General features: G+C 48.1%; 1 protein-coding gene across 2 annotated transcripts in view; it reads right to left on the bottom strand.

Moving 5' to 3' along the window:
- Positions 1-23,042, bottom strand: part of sv (paired box protein shaven) — a 236,572-nt gene that overhangs the window by 118,894 nt on the left and 94,636 nt on the right. For both annotated transcript variants that reach the window (XM_050196692.2, XM_050196696.2), the window contains exons 3-4: positions 15,325-15,357; positions 603-668 (exon numbers count right to left, since the gene is read on the bottom strand). In XM_050196692.2, coding sequence (XP_050052649.1) covers positions 603-668; positions 15,325-15,357 — 99 coding nt within the window. The remainder of the gene's footprint in view (positions 1-602; positions 669-15,324; positions 15,358-23,042) is intronic.

Genomic DNA, 23,042 nt, shown 5'->3' with positions numbered 1-23,042 from the left:
GTATCCAAACCTTCAGCAACACTTCCACACACTCGAAATCACTGGTTAGCTCCGCATGAGCCAGTGTTTGGTGGTCTTCAAATGTACGCTGTAATGTGGTGCTATACGCAGTTTTCTTTCTACATATTTCAGGCATGGTGCACAGATACAGTGAGAGCAGAAGGGAAGAAATAGCTTGAAATGAAACAAATAGAGTACATATGTGCATTGTATAAGATGTTCTGATGCGACAGACGCGCAGACAAACGGAAATAAATAGTTGCTTCCGCGTCACTTGCACATGGAAATCCGTCGGAAGGAAACGCAAGAACGTCAAGAGAACAAACAAAGATGGAAAGCTCCATAGAAATGCCCTTCATCCACAGGAAGGCGAAGGATAATTGAGGTTTGTTTAGGCATAAAAGGTTGGAATTCAGTGGATAGAGAGACAGCGGTAAGTTTGAGCAGCATGTATAACCGAGCATAGGATGGAAGAGAGTAAGAGAGCGTTTCGACGCCTGTCCGCAGGTTAGTACAGCCAAAGCCCGCGTGCCCAACGCACCGTTCACGCATGCGCCGCGTTTGTTGGGATAATAAAACCCAGTGTTTCACTGGTATCTCACCAGTGTCATCGCCCTGCATGGAATCGGCGTGAACGTTGATGGAGTTTCGGGGATGGTCCATATAACCTGCGAACAAGCCTCCATTAGTACACCTGCCCGCGTGCCAAAAAATATAGCTAGAGAAATGCAGCTAAGCACTATACACGCGAAAAACACAGGTTTATTGTAGTCACGCGTCCGGCAAATGCATAAAATATAGAAGGCAACACTGAAGTTTAGAATCTTGAACTAAAAGCTCGGAATACGTCACGAGCATGCGTTATGTACGAAATACCCGTCTGTCATGTGCGGCTTGCTCAACGAAGACGTCGTCGGCCTCCTTCCGCTATTGAACGAGAGAGCAGCGTTTGGGGCATCATTTTATGGCATGGCGTTTTGAACGCACTTTCTCACAGTATTCACCAAATTGCGGTGCAAGACGTTCTTGCGAGCAGCTCTGGCCAGTGTATGCGCCTTCGAAAGTCTGCTCGGCGAGTTCCAAAAAAAGTTCAATATTCTTCGCACAAAGTAGCAAATTCTGTTTCTATAATACGTTAGTGTTCCTAAATAGCCATTATTATTGATTAATTAACGGTACTCACATCCGAACTATCCGCGTCACCACATTGTCGCCCAGCTGTGTGGATCGTATAGTGTTTTATATATTGCTCTGAATACCGCTAAAGATGAGATCAAATGAATGATTTTCTTTTTCAGGAGACATAATCTACAATAAGTTGCAGACATAGGTGAACGCAAGATATTTCAGTATTTTTTTATAACTTAGAAGAGAACGTGTATGTCTGTTTTAATATTTATTAATAACATTGATCCCCGTATGTAACATTATAACGCAGTTTTTTCTTCTTTCTTTTCATGAAGCTGTTTTGGTTTGTGAAGTTAACAAAACTGTATAGGTCGCTTCTGAGAAAGCGGCGTGCCGACTGTAGCTGAAAGGCCCCAGTGGAGGCGTGTTGCTCGTCGCGATTTGCTGCTGACAAAAAAATTAAAATAAAAGAATATATAAGAAAAGCAACAGCGCTGTTCCGGCTCCTTGAAGACAGCTCGGAGCTGTCATCCGGCTAACCATCCTCAACACGAACGTGCCTTTGAAGCCGATCGTCGCTTGGCGTTAAGGATATGCTAAAGACAGCAACGCAGCCTACCAACAAAGTTTCGCCTTAATTAATTATGCCTCAGATTTTTTTTCCCTCTAGATAGAGAACAATGAACAACACAGCACGATGCACAAAGCGGCGAAAATTATATTTTATGTTATCGCTAGTTTGTGAATTTCTTGCTCGAGGCATTTTCCTTTGCATGACGTACCCAAGTGGCACGCAAGCGCCTCCGGGCACGTATATAGCGGCTTGTACATATTAATATGTCATGGTTTTTCGGTTCGCATCTGCTTATTCTTTTCATTTCAACGTAATCTTTCTCTATTGATAGCTTTCATGTGACGTCACGGACACAGCTACTCACCATGCAATGCAGGTGCATCAGCATGCGGCTACGATCACGTCTGAGCAAGTCATCTATATATATGTATTATGATGACTGCATCTTTTTTTTTTTCTTTTTTGATGAAAATAAGTATCGGAGTCTGTCACCGTATGCTGGCAACGGCGGCTCCTTTTATCTTGGTGAAAGTTATAAATATTATATATGAAGCACCAGAAAGTGTAGCCACGAAAGGGTGTAAGTTTTTCACGAAAAGTTGCAATTTTGCAGGCATCAGAGGTAGACCATGTAGGTATTACACAGACGGGCACGAATGAGACGCTTTTGAGTATATACACAGTGAGTGAAGTCAATATCGATCACTTATGTCACCGTGTCCTCAAGGAAGCGTTGAAGGGCGCTCATTGCCTTGCGGTGCACTGCTTTTGATAGCCATTTTCCTTGCCCTTAACTAGTGCATTCGATCACTATTTTCATTACTCCTTTTTCTCATTTCCTCGGCCGCGAGACAGTCTAGATGTCCGCTGACACGTGACACAGCTCCTAAGGCCACCGCCTATCCTCCGTTAATCCATTCCTTATAAGCAACAAAACCGCGACAACGGGATGCGGACGCCGCCAAATGTAAAACCCGGAACTTAAAGCTTCCTCCAGCGGAGAATCACTCAGCTTATCGTCTTCGAAACGTGAGCCTCACGGAATGCCTGTCTTTAGGTGAACACGTCGCACCCAATTAACTTTATTTTTTTCAAATATCGGTGCACGCCAAAATCACGATGTGGTTCGCGCTTAGTGCGCGCGCGGGCGCGCCGTATGGTTGTTAACCCCGTTCCCCGAATGCGCGAGATCCCATGGCTAAAATTGCGGCGACAGACTCGCAGGAGGCTCCTTTGTTCACGCGGGTGATGCGAGGCGAAAAGCAAACGCTCTTGCTACTGTGGAGTTTTTTATTTTGTTTTTGTTTGTTTTTTCGTTTCGCATGGTGCGTACGCGAGCCTTGATGGACGAGCTGCGTGCGCGCGGTAATTAAACGGCGATCCTTCACTCTTTCACAAGGCGCGCGCAAATCTCGCTGCTGCGGTGAGAGGCGCTGCGACACATTTCGACACAACCGCGACACCCGTGACTACCCCTCAACGACACCTCTCGACCGGCAAGGGCGCCCGAGGATTTATCAGATTGCACCATTGATCAGATTAGACGCGAAAGACGTTATCGTGCCCCGGATGCAGATGCAAGCGAATACGTGAAGGACGGTGAATGGAGAATACGCTTCTTTTACTGCGTGTTATTTTCACTCTGCATGCATGAAGGGTGGAAACGTAAACTTTCTTGATGATTCGGATCACTCGACAGTGTTTATCGCGTTTCTTTACTAAACGGTCCAGGGCACATTTTTCACGACGCTCTTCACCTGCGCGAACCGCGTTTGTCAACGGCAAATGCCTCGGTTATTCCATCGTTCGCTACAACGATTGACATGCTCATCTACTGACATACTGTTCTTGCGTACAAATGGTTATGTGAATCCAGGTGTTGCGTTGGAATTACTTCGTTCGTATACTTTGTTCTTCGACTCTCAACAACTCTGTAAAAAAAAGACAGTCTTATTGTTTTACAAATCAAGTAATATTAAACAGCTGGTTTCTCATAAAAAACTAGCCTTTCTTGTTGAAAACAGGTAAGAAGTATTGAGTATCAGCAAAGCATAGCTCATCTTTGATTGTAAGCGCTTAAACAAGACAACATACAGAAAGAAAAAAAAGGCAATATACCGTTGCCTGCTCCCCTCATTGTGTATCGTGCTCTGGATGCAGTGCTTCAATCAAAAATAAACACCATGCATCATCCAGCCCAAATGTCGGCCCTGCCAAAGCGTAGCGTTTTCAGGAAAACTTTAGTGCTTGAGCATTATGGCACAGCTTTGCCACATTACGCGAAAATCTACCGGCGTAACCGAAAAAATGATACCAAAAATCGCTGACGGCTCAAAGAGTAAAAAAAATCCGGCCGATCTCACGCCCTGTGGGAATCGATGTTATGCGAATCAGTGTGCGGGGAGCACCAAGTTAACGAAACGGCCATGAGAGCACCAAGACGTAGGCGGCTGTTTCATGACCTAAATGAAACGCGTGTACATTCCTGACCGCTTATTATGCCCAAGTTTAAAAGGCAGGCCATTAGCTATAGGCTTATTCTGATTCAGTGACACACTGACCTTTCACAAAGATTAGCGAGTAAGCTTGAATAATTGTGATTTCAAACGCGAAGAAAACCCTGATTGTTTTCAAGGTCGCACAATTTTGTTAAGCATTCCAGATTTAAACTTTCTTGTTTTTTATGTAAGCACGTGTGAGTATCAGCTCTTCCTGAACCATAGAATTTAGCATGATAGCATTCCCGTTATAGCAGACAACTTGTGAACTTGATGAAGCTAAATATTTTTCGTTAAGCAACATTTTTCTACAGTGATATTTGTTGCTCCCAATACAAGTCTGCAACATTCCCATTAACAAATCACGTACAAGTCGCTATGTGGACGGTCAAACGGAAAAAAAATAAAAAGACAGAGAAAGGCGGCAGTTCAAGTGCACCATTTTTATCACCAATGAATCGCATCATGACGCGCTCAGAATCAAAGCGGAGAGAGCTTTCCAAACATTGACCTTATAGGTCCTTCCGACCTGAGCAGTTAAGGCGTCGCGCCTTTACGTGCACAGGGACGTTACAGTCGACGCCGGTGGAACATCATTTGGATTGTAGGGCTGCGCTTCCATGCACTGGGCGACGCCCAGGATGCTGCGGAACAAAATTCGCAAAAGCGTTCACTGAAGCCCTGTAACGACCACCACAATTTCTATACAGAGTCGCTTCTTTCTCAATCGTCCCTGGATCTGGCTTAGCAGCCCAGACCCTTCTACGAGACCTCAAGTCGGTATACTGGGCATTGGTCGGATGCTAAGCTTATACACTGAAGCCTGAATAGTATATAGGGTTTGATAAGTGCCAGGGCTGCCCGGAGGAGACGGTGCGGGCGATGACGTTTAGGATGCGCTTGTTCGGTGCCGGGGAGCCCAGAGGAGAACAGGCGGGGCGAGAAGGCGCCTGCCACCAGCGACCGAGCAGGCGACAAATTGAGCCGCCAGCGCTGCCAGCGGAACATGCGTGATGAATCTGAACAGCCGTCGGCCGCCCTGGGCGTAGGCCCCGAAATTGAGCCCGATAAAGAACCGCCCCGCGTGCTCTCCAGCAGCCTTCGAGAGGGGCGCCCGCGGCAGCACCTTTTGGCGTCTCTCGTGGTCGCGCACGCTGCGTATATTTAGGCAGTGGCTGCGCCCGGTTGCCTCGCTGCCGCGCGGCGTCCATCTTTACGTGCCCGAGCACCGGCCGCGCGCGCTCCGGCGGCGGCCGCTTGATTTATGACCATCGCGCGACGCTGTTTTTGATTCCCGCGCAGCTGGCCGCTGCTTGTGCAAGCCGCGTCAGCGCGCGCGCGCCGTCTCAAGCGCACTTCTGTTCTTGCGCACGTCGCGGACGAGGGTTTGAAGGCACCGCTATAGCGCGCTTCGCACCCCGCGTGGTCTCTTTTGCCGCAATCCTCGGTTCCTCTCTTTTTCTGTCCCGTTTCCCCGTGACGCCGGGAATGCTCGTCTCCGCGTAGAGACGGAGCAGGCCTCTTAGGCTGGGTGGGCCGCCGCAGGTTTCTGCGCTGGGACCGCGTGCTTTTTGGTCATTCAACGCCTCCGGGTCACCCGATACTTCCCGTTCCGTGCAAGCGCGGAAATATCAGCCATCGCAGTGCACATGTTTGTGCAACACGTCGCCAAGACATCACGTTGCCCAGCGGCCAATTTGTAGCAATCAAACGCGTCCACGAAGCTCTTAAGTAAGTTTTATTTCGTCCTTTTACCAACTCGGCATTCGTAACATATAAGTGCATATGGTTCATCCTAATTTGAAAGCTTACGTCACGGATGTTTGCTGGCTGGAAATCTGCTCAGAGGCTTTGCACAGTGCGCAAAGATGCAGGGCACATTGATGCATGGCGAGTTTCCACACACTCGCGCATATAGAAGTGCCGTTATCGCTGATATTTCGCAGCATATGGATGGAAAGGGAGGTGTCGGGTGACTCAGAGGAGCTCAATATATTTGACCACCTTCACAAGCAAGAGAAAGAGGGCTACAGGAAGTTCTTGTTCAAAAAAGATACATCATGCACGTGTCCGTGCTATATTAATGATAACAGAACCAACAGCCTGGCGTTTTATAGAATTTACATATCCGTCGGCGAAAGTTTGGGTTAATTACGTGGTGTAATCTGCGTTAAATTATTTATAATCGATTTCACATTCTGGAAGAGCACGTGCGAATTTTCGTTTGCTGATGTGATGCAAGAAAAAAAAAATTCGCACTTGCGCTCTTCCTGTTAACTCCGCTTTGTAGGAAGGAGGAATCTCACCATGTAAAATTGTATCCAGTGCACCCCGAAACAGAGTTTGATCCGTGCTTGGCCATAGCAACTGCCGATTTTTATGAGCCTATAAATTCGGAGCACAACACTCACAGTCCTTCACCACGTCAACTGTTCCGGACATGCTCTCTGTAATCCAGAGACAAATGTATACATGGTCATGATTGCGGACGTCTATAGATGTCCCTAATCTGTACATGTCAACTGAACATCATGGAGTAGCAGCTTGCATGAATTCTTCTTGTGGCAGATTTGAATTTTGGAAGTGCACACGGTGGTGTCCTCCTGCTGTCGTTATTGATCCTGAAGAACTGATGGCAGCGTAGGCTGGTGTCAAGGCTCGTCGAAAAAGGCAGAACATCCGATTTTGTGCATATATACAAGCCTGGGACCCTCTCGCTGGACAGCACTGTCACATTTGAGAACACAGGTCGAGATATTTCCTCGTGCGAAAACATAGCTGGATGTCAGGGGCTTTCATATTGAAGATGTGTATCAATATCAATAGGTGTAGGCAGTAATGACTACAGCAATGGCGGCTCACTTGGGACGAGTCTTGAGGCAGTCCCGAATTCCTCGATCACCTTGGCCTCTTCACCTTGGCGGAACAACGGCACAAGACGTTTGCTCCATCAACGAAGGGATTATCTGTAGCCGACGTTTCTTCCACACAAGCGCACGTGTCGCGTCTGTTACCAGGATAGCCTGCCGTACACCGATGGCTTCGGTCCAGGACACCATGCTTTGCGAGGAGTCCCGATGCTCCGCCGGGTGCGTCTAGGCGTCGTCTTTTCCCCCGCAGTATAGCGTCACGAGTCTCCAACTGCCTTTTCCCTCGAGCTGTGCCGGACTGACGCGGTGTGCTCGCTGGTCGGCGGTCGACTGCCGCGCAAGCGCCAGCCCGCGCGCCGGAGCCAGGGGCCATCATGGGCGGCCGCGCGAGTCAGGCTCTGGAAGACTACCTTCGCGTGGCCTCGTCGGCTCACTGCACCGCTGGCTGTCTCTAGCACCTTGGGCCGCGGGTCACGCACCGTCACGTTGGCAGCGGGGCGCCGCCGATCGCGCGGGGCTCGACACGCACCTTGGACGCCAATCGAAGGCCCGCCAGCGGCGCCCGCTTGCTCTCTTCACGCGCCGCCGGCTGGCCGCCGCTGCGGGTGCGCGACTGCGGAACGACGAGGCCCCGGGATTTCCGATAGACGGACCAGGTTCTGCGCGTTCCGCAAGATGAACCCTGGCGCTGGCACCGCTGCAGCGCACACGTCCGCGCGGAAACGCGCGGCCCGGTCGTTGCGATACGCCGGGAGACTCGCGATCCCCGCGGCGCGAAGGAGAGCCCTGCTTGTGTCTGTGCAGTCCCCCAGGGCAAAGAAGGCATGTCTGCAGAATGGCTCGAGAAAAAGCCTGGCGGGGGCAACTGCTGTGTGTTTCTTCGCTAGCGTGTGAAGCCACGAACCTCATTGACTGGATAGCAAACAAGTGTTTTCTGCTTAATATTTTTTTCATTGGTTTCTATATTCCGGCTTTCTATTTATTTTTCTTTATTAAATAAATAATTGTGGACATGAAGCCCTGTGTAACAAAAGGGGAGGCTAGCATTTCGACGCAGAGGAAGGAAGGCCCGGGAAGCGCCTGAGCATATAGTTCCTATGTCGAAACTCTTTCTTTTTCTCCTTTCACAGCGCCCACACTGTTACTAAGCGAATCAATAAGCTGTAATTCGCACTCATGCGTAAAAATGCATCTGAAATGACATATATGCATGCTCAGAAGTACCGCCGATCAAACAGTCATGTAGAGTGTTTGACTAGTGGGCCTGCGTATGCTGCAGGAAAAGCATCGAGATAGCTCTTGAATCAGGGTGAGTAGCCAGTGAAACACACCAGCGAATGTTTTCAGACGTTTTGCTGTTGTTTTCTGCGGACGTCTTCAGAAGGATTGCTGAAGGACTCTGCCTGCACTTTCTTCCGTTGATGTCTTTAAACAATATATATATATATATATATATATATATATATATATATATATATATATATATATATATATATATATATATATATATATATATATATATATATATATATATATATATATAATGTTTTGCCTTTTTCGATTATTGGAGAAGACCATGCAGTGTTACACAGTCTTACGCGGCATCATGGATCCTAAAACGGTTGGAGCCACGCCGGCGCAAATATCGACGTTCGCGGTTCAAGAGAGTGCACGTCATTCAGCAGCTAAATAATGAGTTGCGTATAGCTCTTGTGCCCGCGTGTAAGGAGAAATTTAGCCACGAGGCCTTCTTTTTATTATTCTTTTTTTTGTAGCCTGTGTGAAGGGGACACATCGCTGCCGCTGCATCTTAGTGTTGGGGAGCGAGACTCTATCTTCTATGAATAATTTAGTAATCGTGCGTGCGCGAGCGAGGGCGACCCTGCCTTTGAGCATGGTGTAAACTATACTCGCGGATCCGTGCCAAGTGAGCCGTCGCGGTCGCAACGGGCCTCGGAGTCAGAGCCCGTTTTCGTGCCTGTGCCTGACAGGTAGAACCCCTCCTGGCTATTCTCTTGCAAATGAGCCCTTCCCGGCCCGACAATGAATGAGGTTCGTCCACCGTTTCTCCCCCTGACTTCAATGCGGACCAAAAGGCCAGGGGAATCCCTTTGGGGACAATGGGAGCCGAGATTGCGCGTCGGCGTTTTCATGGAGCTACCGATGTGCCGTATTTCACGTGACTGAGGTCTTGCTTTTCGGAAACGGCAGCCGTGAACATATACACTGCAACCTTAGAAAAGCTGGCACGTACGCGCACGCAGTATACGCTCTCTCTTAGTGTGTTGATTTGTGCGCGGCACACCTGTTTCTGCATTTAGCGTCGGGGTGCCATGATGCGTCCCCGCGAAACCCCTGATATGCCGCACGCGCTCTTTTAGGCAAGCATATCGGCGGCCTGCCTCCTCGCTTTATACCCCACCTCCTTACCCCCCCCCCCCCCCAGTTACAATCTTTCTTTTGTTGGGTTTGCAAACGTCTCTCTTTCTTGGTCTTCGTTCGCGACCTATACTCACTTCCGCAGTATCATCATATATATATATATATCAAGGGTGCCGTTTTTCTTTGGACGCCAGTGAGTGTATGCTTCACGTGTTTCCCACTTTGAAGGTCCTGACTGGCGATGCAGAGTACCACCCTTTCATACACCGCCGTAAGAAACTAAGACAAATAAAGCCAAACGAGTGTGTACTTTATATTGACATCGAATAATTAAGCCTTTGTAGACCGCAGAAGGAAGAAAGTGGCCGCTTGAGATGGCTATTCGGAGGGTCATTTTGGCAGTAAAGTCAACAAAGCTCGGTCGTCTGCGGTTTTGCTCGACTGCCCACGCTCTTGCTTAGTTAAACAGAGAGTGCCCTGCAGCTTCTTTCTGCGTATGTTTTGTGCGCGTTAATATAGCAAGCATTTATGAGGAAAACAGTGGCCCCGGTAAGCCTATCTATACAGGATCGTTAGTGCCTGCAGGCTATACTTGCACGAGCTAGCGAAAAGTACACTCTTGTAAGCCTAATAATACAGTATTAAATTTTGCACTGAGGCATTGTCTTGTTATCCCTTTCAAGCCATCGAAAGGTCTGTAGTGGCACGGCACTCTTTTAAATACAGGTGATGAGCCCAGAAATATGACCTAAAGTTACATTTATCTTGAAAGTATACTCCTCCAAATTTCCTCCTTTTCCTCCTCCTATTCTTCGTCTTGGGCGTCGTCCTCTCCCAGTCTTGGTTTGGATCCTGCAGGTCTCATATAAGAAACACCAATGTGCATGCAATGTAAACGCAGTTTCGTGGAGGTCCCCGCAGCGCCTCCACGCGGATCCTGACTCGGTGGGGGAAGGGCGCTCTGTCGACGAGGGGCTTATAAATCAGAGGACACGATGTCGCCCGGCGCGGGTAATGTCGGCCGATTATCATGGAAATGCGCTCAATCAACGGACCGACCCGCGGCTGGTGTCCTGCTCTCCCTTCTTCCCTTCGCGATATAAGCGAATGGGGCGGGCGCGCTCCCTCGAGGCGCAGCCACCGCCTCCACCACCGCATGCGCTTTTCCCGCGGACGCCTCCACCGCGCGCTGGCGGCAGCAATCTACCGACATTAGCCTCCGAAATACGCCCCATAACACCGCGTACGTGCTAATAAAAACTCGTGTGTGTTTGTGTGTGTGCTGGCGTATGGGGACAAGGCGAGAAGGGAAAGAGTGAGACACGTTGCCTTATACTGTCGCGCTCCATCGTCTGTTTTTCTGGCGCTAATTGTGTCTTGCCAACGTTAACAGACATGAACGTCCAGCGAAAGTGGCGACGACATGAAGCATTCGAGGTTTAATTTTCAGACCGTCGATGAAGCGATCGAGTTTGAGACGTGGTTGCGTTACAAACTACATGTCCGCAGCCACAGCGCGTACTTAGGCTGCAGATAGACACGCTCCCACTTCTTTTTGAAGTCTGATGGTAACGCGTGTTCTGCGAGTTACCGCATGTTGTCATGACCGCCATTTCACTTAGGCCAAATGTGTGCCTATATAATTTGTAAATGCACCCGAATCTGAACGAGTCACGTCAGTGCACTTTCGAGCCTTTACGCCTCAAACGAGAGCTCCCAGTGGTTAGTGGCACCTCAACACGTCTGTCTCTAAAGTCGCATGAAGCGCAAGATAATGTCAATTTAGAGAGAACAAAGGAGATAGAACAATGATTAGCATACTTGAGCGATTTCGTCGGCTCTGAATTCATTTACAAGATTCCATACAAAATGGAATATACTCGTCTGTCTGGGATCCCCATAATTAATTCTTAATTACGTCTATTGAATCACTTCAGAGACTTTGCGAACGCTTTAGTCTTTCTAATTGTTCGCTCCAGTCCACGTATCAATAAAAGGTAATTATAGACCTCCCTGACATTTCTGCATGCAAGACGCCGTCTATCCGGACTGTGCATATTTCACACAAAATTTATTACGCTAATGAAAACTTAGAAGGATCACTGTTTCTTCGTCCATCAGTACGTATCATCGCGCGTTCACATCACTGCAAAGTCGGTGTGCCGAACTTGAAAACTAAACGTTACTACGAATCATGTGTCCCACAGACCATCGTCAACTGGAATCGCGTGCCTGCCTATCTCCGATCGTCTCCATCCCAATGCGTGCATCATTTAAGCCTGCAGTCGAAGAACTCTTATACGAAATGTACACACCGGTTGATACACTTTTGTTTTTTCACACTCCCACTTATCTTTGCAACGCTTCGAGCCCTGAGAGTACGTGAATAAATGAATAAGGCTAATAAATTGCGACAGCTTGGTACTGCCGGTCAACTCTCCCCAACACCCCCGACAATGCGCAAACACTCCTGTATACTCCTGCATCTGCGAATTCTCCCAACTGTACACAATGACGACAAGACGACGGCATAACGACTATATCACAGCAACGACGGCGCGGTGACGCTGGCATGATCACAACGTCTCGTTGACGCACATACATCTGAGATGAACGCTGTGCTTGGAGCGCTGCTTTTCAGCGCTACAAACTGCTGCCGGATCGCGCACCAGATATGCGGTTGTTGTTGTCATCTAAACACGTGCACAGGCTCCACCATTCTCCAAGTCTACGTCCTTGTGCTATATACAAATCCCGACAAACTGTCAAGCACAGAAGGCGCGTGATACCTTATGTATAGTGCATGCAGCGCCTGCTCCCCAACGGCACATTGCCACAGGGACATGAGTTCGATCCCCTGCTGTGGTGGTGTGGGTCAAGTTTTGTATTCCTTCGCCGTAATCTGAAGTTAAAGGTCAAGGTATAGGGATGACGACGACGGTACGATAACAATGGTACCGTAACGGAAAGGACGGACGGACGCAGGAAAACCACTTCCTATCTCCTATATAACTGCTGCCACTGTATAAAAATGTTGACATCATATGTGCACTTGTCTACACATATACTGCTGTATAGACGACGTCTCATATCTTCGACCCATCATACCATCGCCACGCTGTATTGCATTCATTCCCATCACTTGTTACGCCTTCCAGCATGCGCGTGTATGCATGTGTCTAAAAGTGTACTTCGTGTACTGAATACTTTGCTACCCGCCTTGGTTGCTCAGTGGCTATAGTGCTGGCTGCTGAGCACAAGGTCGCGGGATCGAATCCCGGCCACGGCGGCCGCATTTCGATGGGGGCGAAATGCGAAAATACCCGTATACTTAGATTTAGGTGCACGTTAAAGAACCCCAGGTGGTCGAAATTTCCGGAGTCCTCCACTACAGCGTGCCTCATAATCAGAAAGTGGTTTTGGCACGTAAAACCGCATACTTCAGTTTTTAATACTTTGCCATCACTTGCTGGTTTTTTAAATATAAAGTCGCTGTGTTAAGTGGTCGCTTCGTCACTGTTCCTCGACCAATCAGTCAATTTATTCAGCAACGCCGCATAAAATTAACAAACCGGTTGTGGAATATAGAACCCGCGAGCTCCGCGTTCGCCTTATCTCAAAAGTGCATCTGCCACAGAAAGGCTGCTCGGCCCACGCGTATATGCGTCTACAGTTTCACTGAATTTTCTCACTGTGCTTTGAAAAATAATACATAAAGTTTTCACATCGGAGGCACGCTGTTTTGAATGGAATCAAAGAGAAGCTAATTCTTTCTAGTTCATTGAATTGAATTCTGGGGTTTTACGTGCCACACCATGCCATAACGTGCCGGAGTCATACCATGTAAGAACTATTGCACCCTATATGAAAATCTCAAAATTTTGCCTAGAAAAGGATCATTTGCGAAGAAAGTACAAACGCGTGAATTAGAAGTGTGCCTCATATTCAAATCGTGCTTTGATTATGAGGCGTCTTTCTAATTCATGCGTTCATACTTTCTTCACAAATGATTCTTTACTGGACAAAATTTTGAGATTTTCATATAGAGTCCAACAGTTCTAACATGGTATGAATCTGGCTAAATAACTGCCACAGGAATCAGTACTGCTGCATGTGTTATATACCCGCTATATGGGCGTGAATAATAGATTTACTCCTGCAGCAGTAATGCTGTTTGTCTTCTATGCTATTAGATATTCGCTAAAAAACTGTTTTTCAGTTCCTGGTACTTACTCGCGACCGATAGAGGCGCTCGTTGTTCATCTCTATTAGAGTTACTGTATATGTTACCTTTGGTAGCCATGTACAGTAACTCTAATCTACATAATTTTTTTTAACAGGTACAACCAAACATGTGAGGCGGACAGATAACTTTTCGAAACCTTTTCTATATATGTGCCTACGCGCCTGTAAGCGTGCTCTGCTCACACGCACTAATGCCGTAATGGCTTTCATCTTCGACAACACAGACAAGGAGCAAATGTGTTCACGAATGATTGCTAAGGTCGAAGATATAAAGTGCAGTAAAGAGAAAACAAGGACGTTGTGAGCGCGTCTAAGACTGGGAATTCACAACGTTGACCTTAACGAATGCTTCGTTGCGATGGTTGCATGATGGGTTTCTTGTGAATAAGCACCCGCCGTGGTTGCTCAGTGGCTATATGGTGTTGGGCTGCTGAGCACGAAGCCGCGGGATCGAATCCCGGCCACGGCGGCCGCATTTCGATGGAGGCGAAATGCGAAAACACCCGTGTACTTAGATTTAGGTGCACGTTAAAGAACCCCAGGTGGTCCAAATTTCCGGAGTCCTCCACTACGGCGTGCCTCATAATCGGAAGGTGGTTTTCGCACTTAAAACCCGATAATCTAATCTAATTGTGAATAAGCCATCGCGGCGGGTTTAGCTTTGACCGCTTTGCCTCTTGGTCTACATGTTCCAGCTTAAATCGCTTTTAACAGAACTTGTTCTTCGGCTGGTGGGTGCAAGCTGCAATACCCACTACGTTAACACCGCGGAACTATCGTCCTGTCACGTTTCTTGTGTGCGTCGTATGAACGCCGCGCATATTGCTTTAAACACATCTTGAGTGCCTCTTCAAATGATACATTATTTATTTATTTATTTATTTATTTATTTATTTATTTATTTATTTATTTATTTATTTATTTATCAATCAATACTGTTGACCGAAGGCCATTACAGGGTGGTTGCAAGACAAACGAAACAAGATAGCAGTGCTGCCGCAGTCTAGAGCAGACCAAATGAGGCATATACACAAGAAAAGGCACAATAGAAAGCAAGAAGAATCAAAAGACAAATTGCATCAGGCTGGCATCAAATGTACGACAGCCGCTGGATTAAACATGTGTATTACAACCAGGAACATAAGTTTTTAATCAGACAAATTACATTATTAAAGTAGTAGCTATGTACTTCTAGCCGAGGTAAAAGATTTTGTTAGTGTGGCTTCCAATTTATTTACACTGTCTACTGTTAGTAACTATATAGACATCAGCTTCGAATAATGCAAGAAAAAAGAAGTTTATGCGTCTCCGAAAACCGTAAGATCAAGGAACTAATGCAGTAACGAGTGCACACCTTTATAACATAGCCGCGGCGTACTGTTATCCCAGAAACAGTCAGATTGTTGTGTACATTGGAAATACTAAATCACGGAGCCGTGTACGTAAATGCGATTACCATTTATTTGTGGTCATGAAGGAACATTATACCGTCTTTTCGAAATGATGACGTGTTCCTTTGTACATTCGCACTATACTACGTTGATGTGGCCTGATCATATTGCATCGATTTCTGCAACCGAAAGGATCCCATGCAGCAAATGAAGAGGCGTATATATGCAAAACTTACTCTGGTTAGACGACGTGGCCCGGGTGTTTGGATCTAGAAGGGGGGGAAAGAAAATGGGAAACAGCTTGGTGTGAGCTGCAGAAAGGTAACGCGAAAGAAAATACAAAGAAGCAGGCAAGCAAACAAATATATATATATATATATATATATATATATATATAAATAAAAAGGAAATGTAAGGTAAGCGTTGTTTTCTAGCGCAACGTCAAATATCCTTAATAGTTGGTATATATATATATATATATATATATTGTTACCGCTTACTTGATACCATCGAACTGTCGCTTTGACTATTGGACAGTTATTGTTAAACATTTTATTAACAATGCCATTGGCGTAAACGTCGGGGGAACGAATTACATTACTGCAGCTTCGGGAAAGAAAAAGGTGACACAGGTACGACGCTTTGGGCTTATGGATATACATATGCACTACCGCACTACACTACCGCATATGCACTACAGATTTCCGCACTGGCGCAATGAATTCCAAGGCTTTTCGACCGAGAGTTCCTTCCACTGACTTTCCGCGTTTCGCTTCCCGCGGTAAGCAAATGACCGGGACCAAGATAGTGTTAGCGGCACCGGAGGTCGAGCGTCCACTTATCAGCGAATATACCTTTCCTTCGCCTAAGACACTGAGACAAGAAGCGGGTGAACCGTTTCTTTTCCGTGGATCCAGTGAGGCACCATCGAAGAGACAAGGAAAACCGCTTTCTTTGCAGATGACATAATCCGTAAACATTTGACCGCGAATATCCAGTACCATCAACGGACGACGTTCAACGGTGTATACGCCGTCAGGTATAGTGGCAGATGACTGACACCGCTTCATCAGTAGCATTTGGGTGTGTCCAATGTTACAGCTGTATAGGGTGTTGTTTATTGGATTCCTCCGGTAGATCCTACCTGTTATATCCAACAGCTGTAAAGCTAATTTGCGTACGATTCAGAGAATTCAGGCCCAAGCTCTTAGGACATGCCTTGGAATACCATGCAGTGCGTCAACGGCTGAAACCATTGCGATTGCTCAAGACTATTCAATCACGACGTACATCACCCTCGATACAATGCATGCGCAGGTCAGGTGCATTGCCCGAAGCCCCCCCCCCCCACCACTTCGCCAAAATTACAGTGAAATGACCCCACACGTCATGTAAGGTCAGTGCATATATCGCGCCTCGCTTACATCGGGGTGCGCACTTGCGGCCAGGCCGGTGTGCCCTCCATGTTGTTTGTGCCATTCTGAAGTACACATCGGAATTCCAGGACCTCAGAAAAAGTCAGAGCTACGACCGTCTGCACTAAAGCAACTGAGCTTGCTCCTGTTGTACGAGAAACACAGTAGCCATGTAGACATCTATACCGGCGGTTCTACCACATCGACCAGTTCTGGTGATGCTGCGTTTATACCGACAAGATGAGTAACATCGCGATTCAAGACGTCACGCGTCACGACGTCTACGGCTGCAGAACTCACGACTCTGCGCAGTGCACTTCAATTTATTGACACAGAGAGTCCTGGTACATGGGCCGTGTTTTCCGACTCGAGACCGGCTTTACACAGCATGCAGCCAGTACTCCGACGCAGGGTTCATGAACAACTAACGCACGAAATTGCCAAACTTCACCACGAAGTGGAACAAAAAGGCCACGAAATTATTTTCCAACGGCTACCTGGCCATCGAGGGATCAGTGGAAAAGATCACTCAGGATCCAGGCAGGATCCTTTCCCCACCCCTGCCTCCAGAACAGAATATACCCAGAAAAATACGAGAACACATGTCCTCACTGCAATGCAGTAGGCACCCTCCGGCACGTCATAGGGGAGTGCAATTTCACCAAAGAACAACACTCACCTATACCCATAACTAACCCCCTACTATCCCCACCCTCTACGAGCGATGGGAGATCCTGCTATCCAGCCCCGCCCTGGAAGACCAGCTCTGACTGATCCACAGGAGCCAGGCGGCCCTGGAAGCATTTTGAACCTGTGAAGAGGGAGCCACCCCATCAGGCGCTTAAACCGTTGCGTTTAATTACGGATCAACAAAGTTGCATCTCTCTCCCGAACTTCACCACGAAGTGAAACAAAAAGGCCACGAAATTATTTTCCAATGGAAATGATCACGCTGACAAAGCTGCCCGAGAGTAACATCAAGAAGAACACAGCATTCCCATTCCTCTTTCCAGGGCAGATGTTGCAAGGCAGCTTCGTCACCTGGCAGGCAAGCTCTCTTTAACAGAGTTGAACACCGCAAATATAAAGCACACCAGGTTGCACGAACTGATCCCTTCGGTCTAGCTCCATCCTCCGCACGGGTTTCACCCACTTGAGGCATCGCTTCTATACTGGCTGTAGTTGAAAGTGGCTTTCACGAAGGCGTACACCACTTTGAGTGGAAGGACTGACAGTGCTGGGTGCGACGTCTGCGGTGTTGAAGAGAACATGGAACATCTATTCTGCCACTGTCATCTATTCCCGTCGGAAAGACAAACAGTATCTATCGCATTGCGACGCCTGGACGATCGGCCGTTGTCTGTGCAGGTGCTACTTGAAGATCGCTCGTCCGCCCACAAAGCGGTGAAGGCACTTTCGTCTTTCTTGAGGGCTATTGGTCTATGTGAACGCCTTTGACATGGTGAGGCCCTCCGCGTGTGTGTGCGTGCTCACCGCGTCTACCCTCCCCCCACATACTCTCTCTATCTCATCTTTCTATTCCGCTTTCCCATCCCCCAGTGTAGGGTAGCCAACCACACGCATTTCTGGTTAACATCCCTGCTTTCTCTCTTCCTCCTCCTTCTCCTCCTTGGCGAACGTTCGCCTGTCCTTCCCTATGGGAGTAATTTAAGATTTAGCGGACCATTTCCTATGTCAGAACCCACAGATTTCTTGGCGTAATTATCGACCGAGACCTCTGTTGGAGCCCGCACGTGTCCTACATGAAACGGCGCCTGACAGCAACCTTCCAGTTGTTTAAATACTTGACAGGAAAGACGTGGGGGATGTCAGTAGACGCAATGCTGAGACTCTATAGAGCTCTCTTTCTCGGTTATTTAAGATATGGTCTACCTGTACAGAACAACACCTGCGAGACAAATATTCGTGTTCTGCAGGCAGCACAAGCTCAAGCACTCAGAGTTTGCCTTGGTTTGCCCAGACGCACGTCAACAGAGGCAACTATTGCGATTGCTCGGGACCATCCAGTGCAAACTCACATCAGGGTGGAAGCTCTGAGAACGCACATCAGACATTTTGCACGTGCCCCCTATCACCACCTTGCAACACTACCTTCAAACAGGCATCAAGCATCATTCTCTAAAGCTATCGTCAAGTACGACAAACTTCCCTCGGGCTTCCCCGCTGCATCTAAAGCATCGATACCCCCTTGGTGTCTTGTCAGCCCCACAGTCCATCTCAGTGTACCAGGAATCGGGAAAAAATCTGAACTGTCGTCGCCCGTGCTGAAACAACTGTCTCTGCTTCTTCTGCACGAGTGGTACGCGGACAGTGAACACATTTATACTGATGGTTCCACAAACATCCAGTGTTCGTCCGGTGCTGTGGTTGTCCCAGCAAAAGCTATTACCATCCGCTTTAGGACTGACCACCCAACGACATCTACATCTGCGGAACTAGCTGCTCTTCACGCTGCACTTTGTTTCGTCAATCGGCAACCACCTCGACAATAGTCAATTTTCAGTGACTCAAAGGCAGCCCTACAATCTGTGCTATCAGCTCTGCGTCGCGGGCCATTCGAACAGCTCGTGCTCGATATTAGATGCCTACTCCATACATCGCATGAGAAAGGACATCACGTGACGTTTCAGTGGCTGCCAAGTCACTGCAGCGTCATAGGAAATGAAGACGCCGATAAAGCCGCTCGGACACCTCTTGAAGACACACAGGAAGAGGCCATGCCACTTTCCCGGTCCGACGCAGCCAGCAGACTTCGAGTGCTTGCACGGGAGATCACGCTCTCTCTATGGTGCACACCAAGCAGCCAGACCAACCGGAGCAATCGTCAACACGACCTGCCCTCCTTGATGCATCTCTGTATGCCAACTGGACTCCGCCGAAGTGAGGCCACCCTGCTTTATCGCGGCTAGGGGTGGCCTTCACGAAATCTTACTCGTTTCGCATTGGAATGGCCGACAACGCTCTCTGCATGCCTGTCTTTGCGAGGAGACGCTGCAACACATTCTGTGCGACTGTCCCGAATATAATGTTCAGAGACAGTCCCTGGCGTCCGTTCTAGCGCACCTTGACAATAGACCATTGTCAGTTGCAACTATTTTCACATATCGCCGACAGAAGGCATCGCAGCTGAAGGCGACGAAGGGACTACGGTTTATGAAGGAGACGGGCTTGGACAAGCGGCTGTGACAGTGATGTCACGTACCGCGCAAGTGACAGACTGTAACGATGTGTGTGCCGTGTTATGCGCTCTCTATCTCTTCTCCCCATCTTTCATCCCCCTCATCCCGCTCCCATGTGTAGGGTAGCAAACCGGTTAATCTAAACCGGTTAACCTGCCTACCTTCCTTCTCCACTTTTTCCTTCCTTCCTTAGCGCCTAATGCAGAAACGTATACGGAGTACCCTTGCTTTATTTTCTTTATTTATCGTTTTTCCCTCTTTTTTTTTTCCCAGCGTAATTTTGTTTGTCGTACGCTGTTTGGTCGTCGGGTAGCATTTGGTGTCACACGCAAGCACGTTTAATTAGCACCGGTCCGTTGAATGTCGTATTTATTATTCGTTTGCTTCAGCCCAACGTCAACGTTCAGAGGACGTACCACTACGTGTTTTTTTTTTTTCACTTATGAAATTGTAAGAAAGATTTAGAAAGAAATAGCATTATTTTATGCGTTAAGAAGGCCGCAGGAAACCCTGCACTCGCCTTTGCATAAGTTTACACAGTATCTTATACAATACTGCCTTCATCGAACTAAACGAACGCAAAAAAGCATAAAAGTGAGCCTGAGCTATCAGGACGGCATTGAACGCCATTTCTCAATCATTTAACGGTGAACGTAGTTAAGTACAACACCCTGCACCAACAAAGGTTCCGTTACTTCGCGCCGCACTGCCGCAGTTTGTCCTCCTGCTGCCATCTGTCGTGGCTCGCGTGAACTACTGCTCCGGTGCGCTTTGCCTTTTTGCTGCTTCGGCGGCCAGCTCTTCTGGCGGCAATTTCAATGTCCCCTTCGTGTGCAACGTCAGTTTCTATTCCTTTGCTGCTGAGCATACCTGAGCAAAGAACTTTTTACCACGACGCCTACATGAGTCATGCCGATATGCGTGCTCTTTACTTTTTTTTTTACGTTTATTTCGTAGGCTATTGCCAGAGGTGTTTCCGACGTCAAGAGGTTCCCGGTACCCCTAATTTCATCAGAGGGACGCCTCGTGCTAACGCACTAACGCTCATCATGCGAGGAATCACCCTGACAGGTCTTGGCTCCCACAAACAGGATACACGAGGGTCATTATTAAGACGACGCTCCACTAATCACCACTGCGGCGCGCAAATAGGCCTCCAGGCGAAAGCAAAATGAATAAAAGCAGAAAGTATCAACGGGCAACGCAGTGCTAGTCCATTGCAGTAACCGCGCCGGACCACGGGACGGGCTTTAAAGAAAACAAAAAATGGCGGGAAAGGATGGAGGGGCAGGGGGGGGGGGGGGGGGTGACATAAGCAAGCGCGCCAGTGGCCGCGGCCATTCGAGCTGAACAAAAGGAGCGCGGGCTCATTCGCCCGCTGCCAACGACACACTGTCTCCGTTCGGGTGGGAGCAAGGTCGGTCAAGTTCAAGGCCTGGCCGCCGCTTTCAAGGGAAGAAACGATGGCCGTCCCTCCGCAGGAGACAATCCCACGGTGGCGAAACAATGGGCCCTGTACCAGCTGGGCCTTTGCCGGCGCTGAGCCGCGGGGGCTTTCGCTTTCAGCCGTTGGGGGGCGCCACATGGCTTGACCCCCGGGAGCTGCGAGCCGGCCGACTACACCGCAGAACAAGGGGTCAAGTGAGGAAGGAATTAATGGGCGCGCACAGCCGAGAACGAGCAATTTAAAGAAAGGGAAAGAAGACAAATACGAAGCGGTCAAGAAGGCGGCATAACAACAAAAGGAGATACGGCAGTCTCGCCTTATACAGCGGAACGTCGGGACTAGCGGGTGGGGATCTTCTTAGGAACGCTAATTATTCCTATCTGAGACAATTCTCCAGTCCATCAAGCTCCCGGGTCAGAGGTCCGCTACCTTTCGCTTTGTTCTGGTTTGCTCCCTTCTCTCTCTCTCCTCTCTTTTTGTTCTTCCCACCTCAACTTCACTTTCGCCGCGTTGAGTCAAGGGAGCTTTCGGAGAGAGAGCGCGACCGGCATTGTGATTCAAATGCTGGCCGTGCTGCACCGTCAGATCGCCGCCAGTCGCCTGATAACGAAAGCCCGCGTGGAGCGAATTATAAACTTCTCTGCTAGCATAAGCACGCAGCTGCTGCGCACATACACAAACACGAAAGGCAAACGAACACTAGACGCTATTTGATTTCGTATTCTAGTCTCGTTCCGTGAAGAATACCTGTCTGCCGTTGTAGCAACTTGCGGTATTTTGCCGCGCCGTGTTTTGTCCGTGGTGTCGTGGAGCACGTGGGGCGCTACTCCAGCCGGCGACTAGGCTGGGTATATATGTATACTGGGAGCAATATTTTACCAGCCGTATCGATGCGCCTCTCCTCGATGTGAGCGAATTTTATGTGTGCGCATCCGAAGGACTGGCTGCTGAGCTATTGAAGTACGTACTGTTTTCAGACAGGTAACGAAGCCCCTCACAGGCATGCCCGAGCTCTTCTATACCGGGCGTCTTCCCCTGATGACCTTGAAGGGTGCTGCGACCTAACTGCTTTAGCAGTGTGTGCTGACAATCTCGTACCATACAGAACAGCCAGGAAGGAGTACCCAACACCACTTAAATCCCTCAATAAGTTAGAGGAGACTAGAAACTAATACATACCCAACGCCAGCTAAGTTACACCAGTGGTACCCTACACTATACTCCACGCAATGCCCACACTGTGGAGAGGTAGCTAACCTCTACCACATGGTGTGGGCTTGCCAATTTAATCCCATAGTTGACCCAATTCCAAATCCCTCAGAAGAGCAGTGGGAGGCTATTCTGCTCAGCGATGATCCTGACCGTCAGCACTGGCTGGTGGGGAGGGCCAGCGCAGCAGCAATAACCAGTGCACTACCGGACTAGGCGGCCCACCCACGAGTTCTACGAATATTCTTAAAATAAAAACGTTTTCAATCAATCACACGGGTCCAAATTAACAGAAATGCTTACACGAATCCCGTTTCATGTGAGATTAGTATCAAAATATTGCGCAAAATATCTTATGCACTTGTGTGTATATTGATGCGGTGAACAGCCGATTTGCCCATTTCTCCTTTCTTTTACGCGTAAATCACATGGTGTATATTCACTTCAACGCAATTAAATAAGAAATACTGATTATAAACTTTGTAAGAGAAAATGTTGCGGTCTCACGATAGTTAAGCCAATTTTATTACAGGCTCAACATCGAGAGGTAATCAATATACGTTTGAGGCTTCGCATTCGTGTATATTATATATGTATAGAATAACTTCTTGACATACGTCAGATCAACCTAGGACGAACGATCATGCTGTTTATTTACCTGTTCAGCACCACGCGTGATTTCT

This window comes from Dermacentor andersoni, chromosome 1 (genome assembly GCF_023375885.2).
Source record: "Dermacentor andersoni chromosome 1, qqDerAnde1_hic_scaffold, whole genome shotgun sequence".
In the NCBI taxonomy this organism is placed as follows: Eukaryota; Metazoa; Arthropoda; class Arachnida; order Ixodida; family Ixodidae; genus Dermacentor; species Dermacentor andersoni.
Note: the sequence above shows the minus strand (reverse complement) of the source record. Positions and strands in the feature narration are given on the sequence as shown.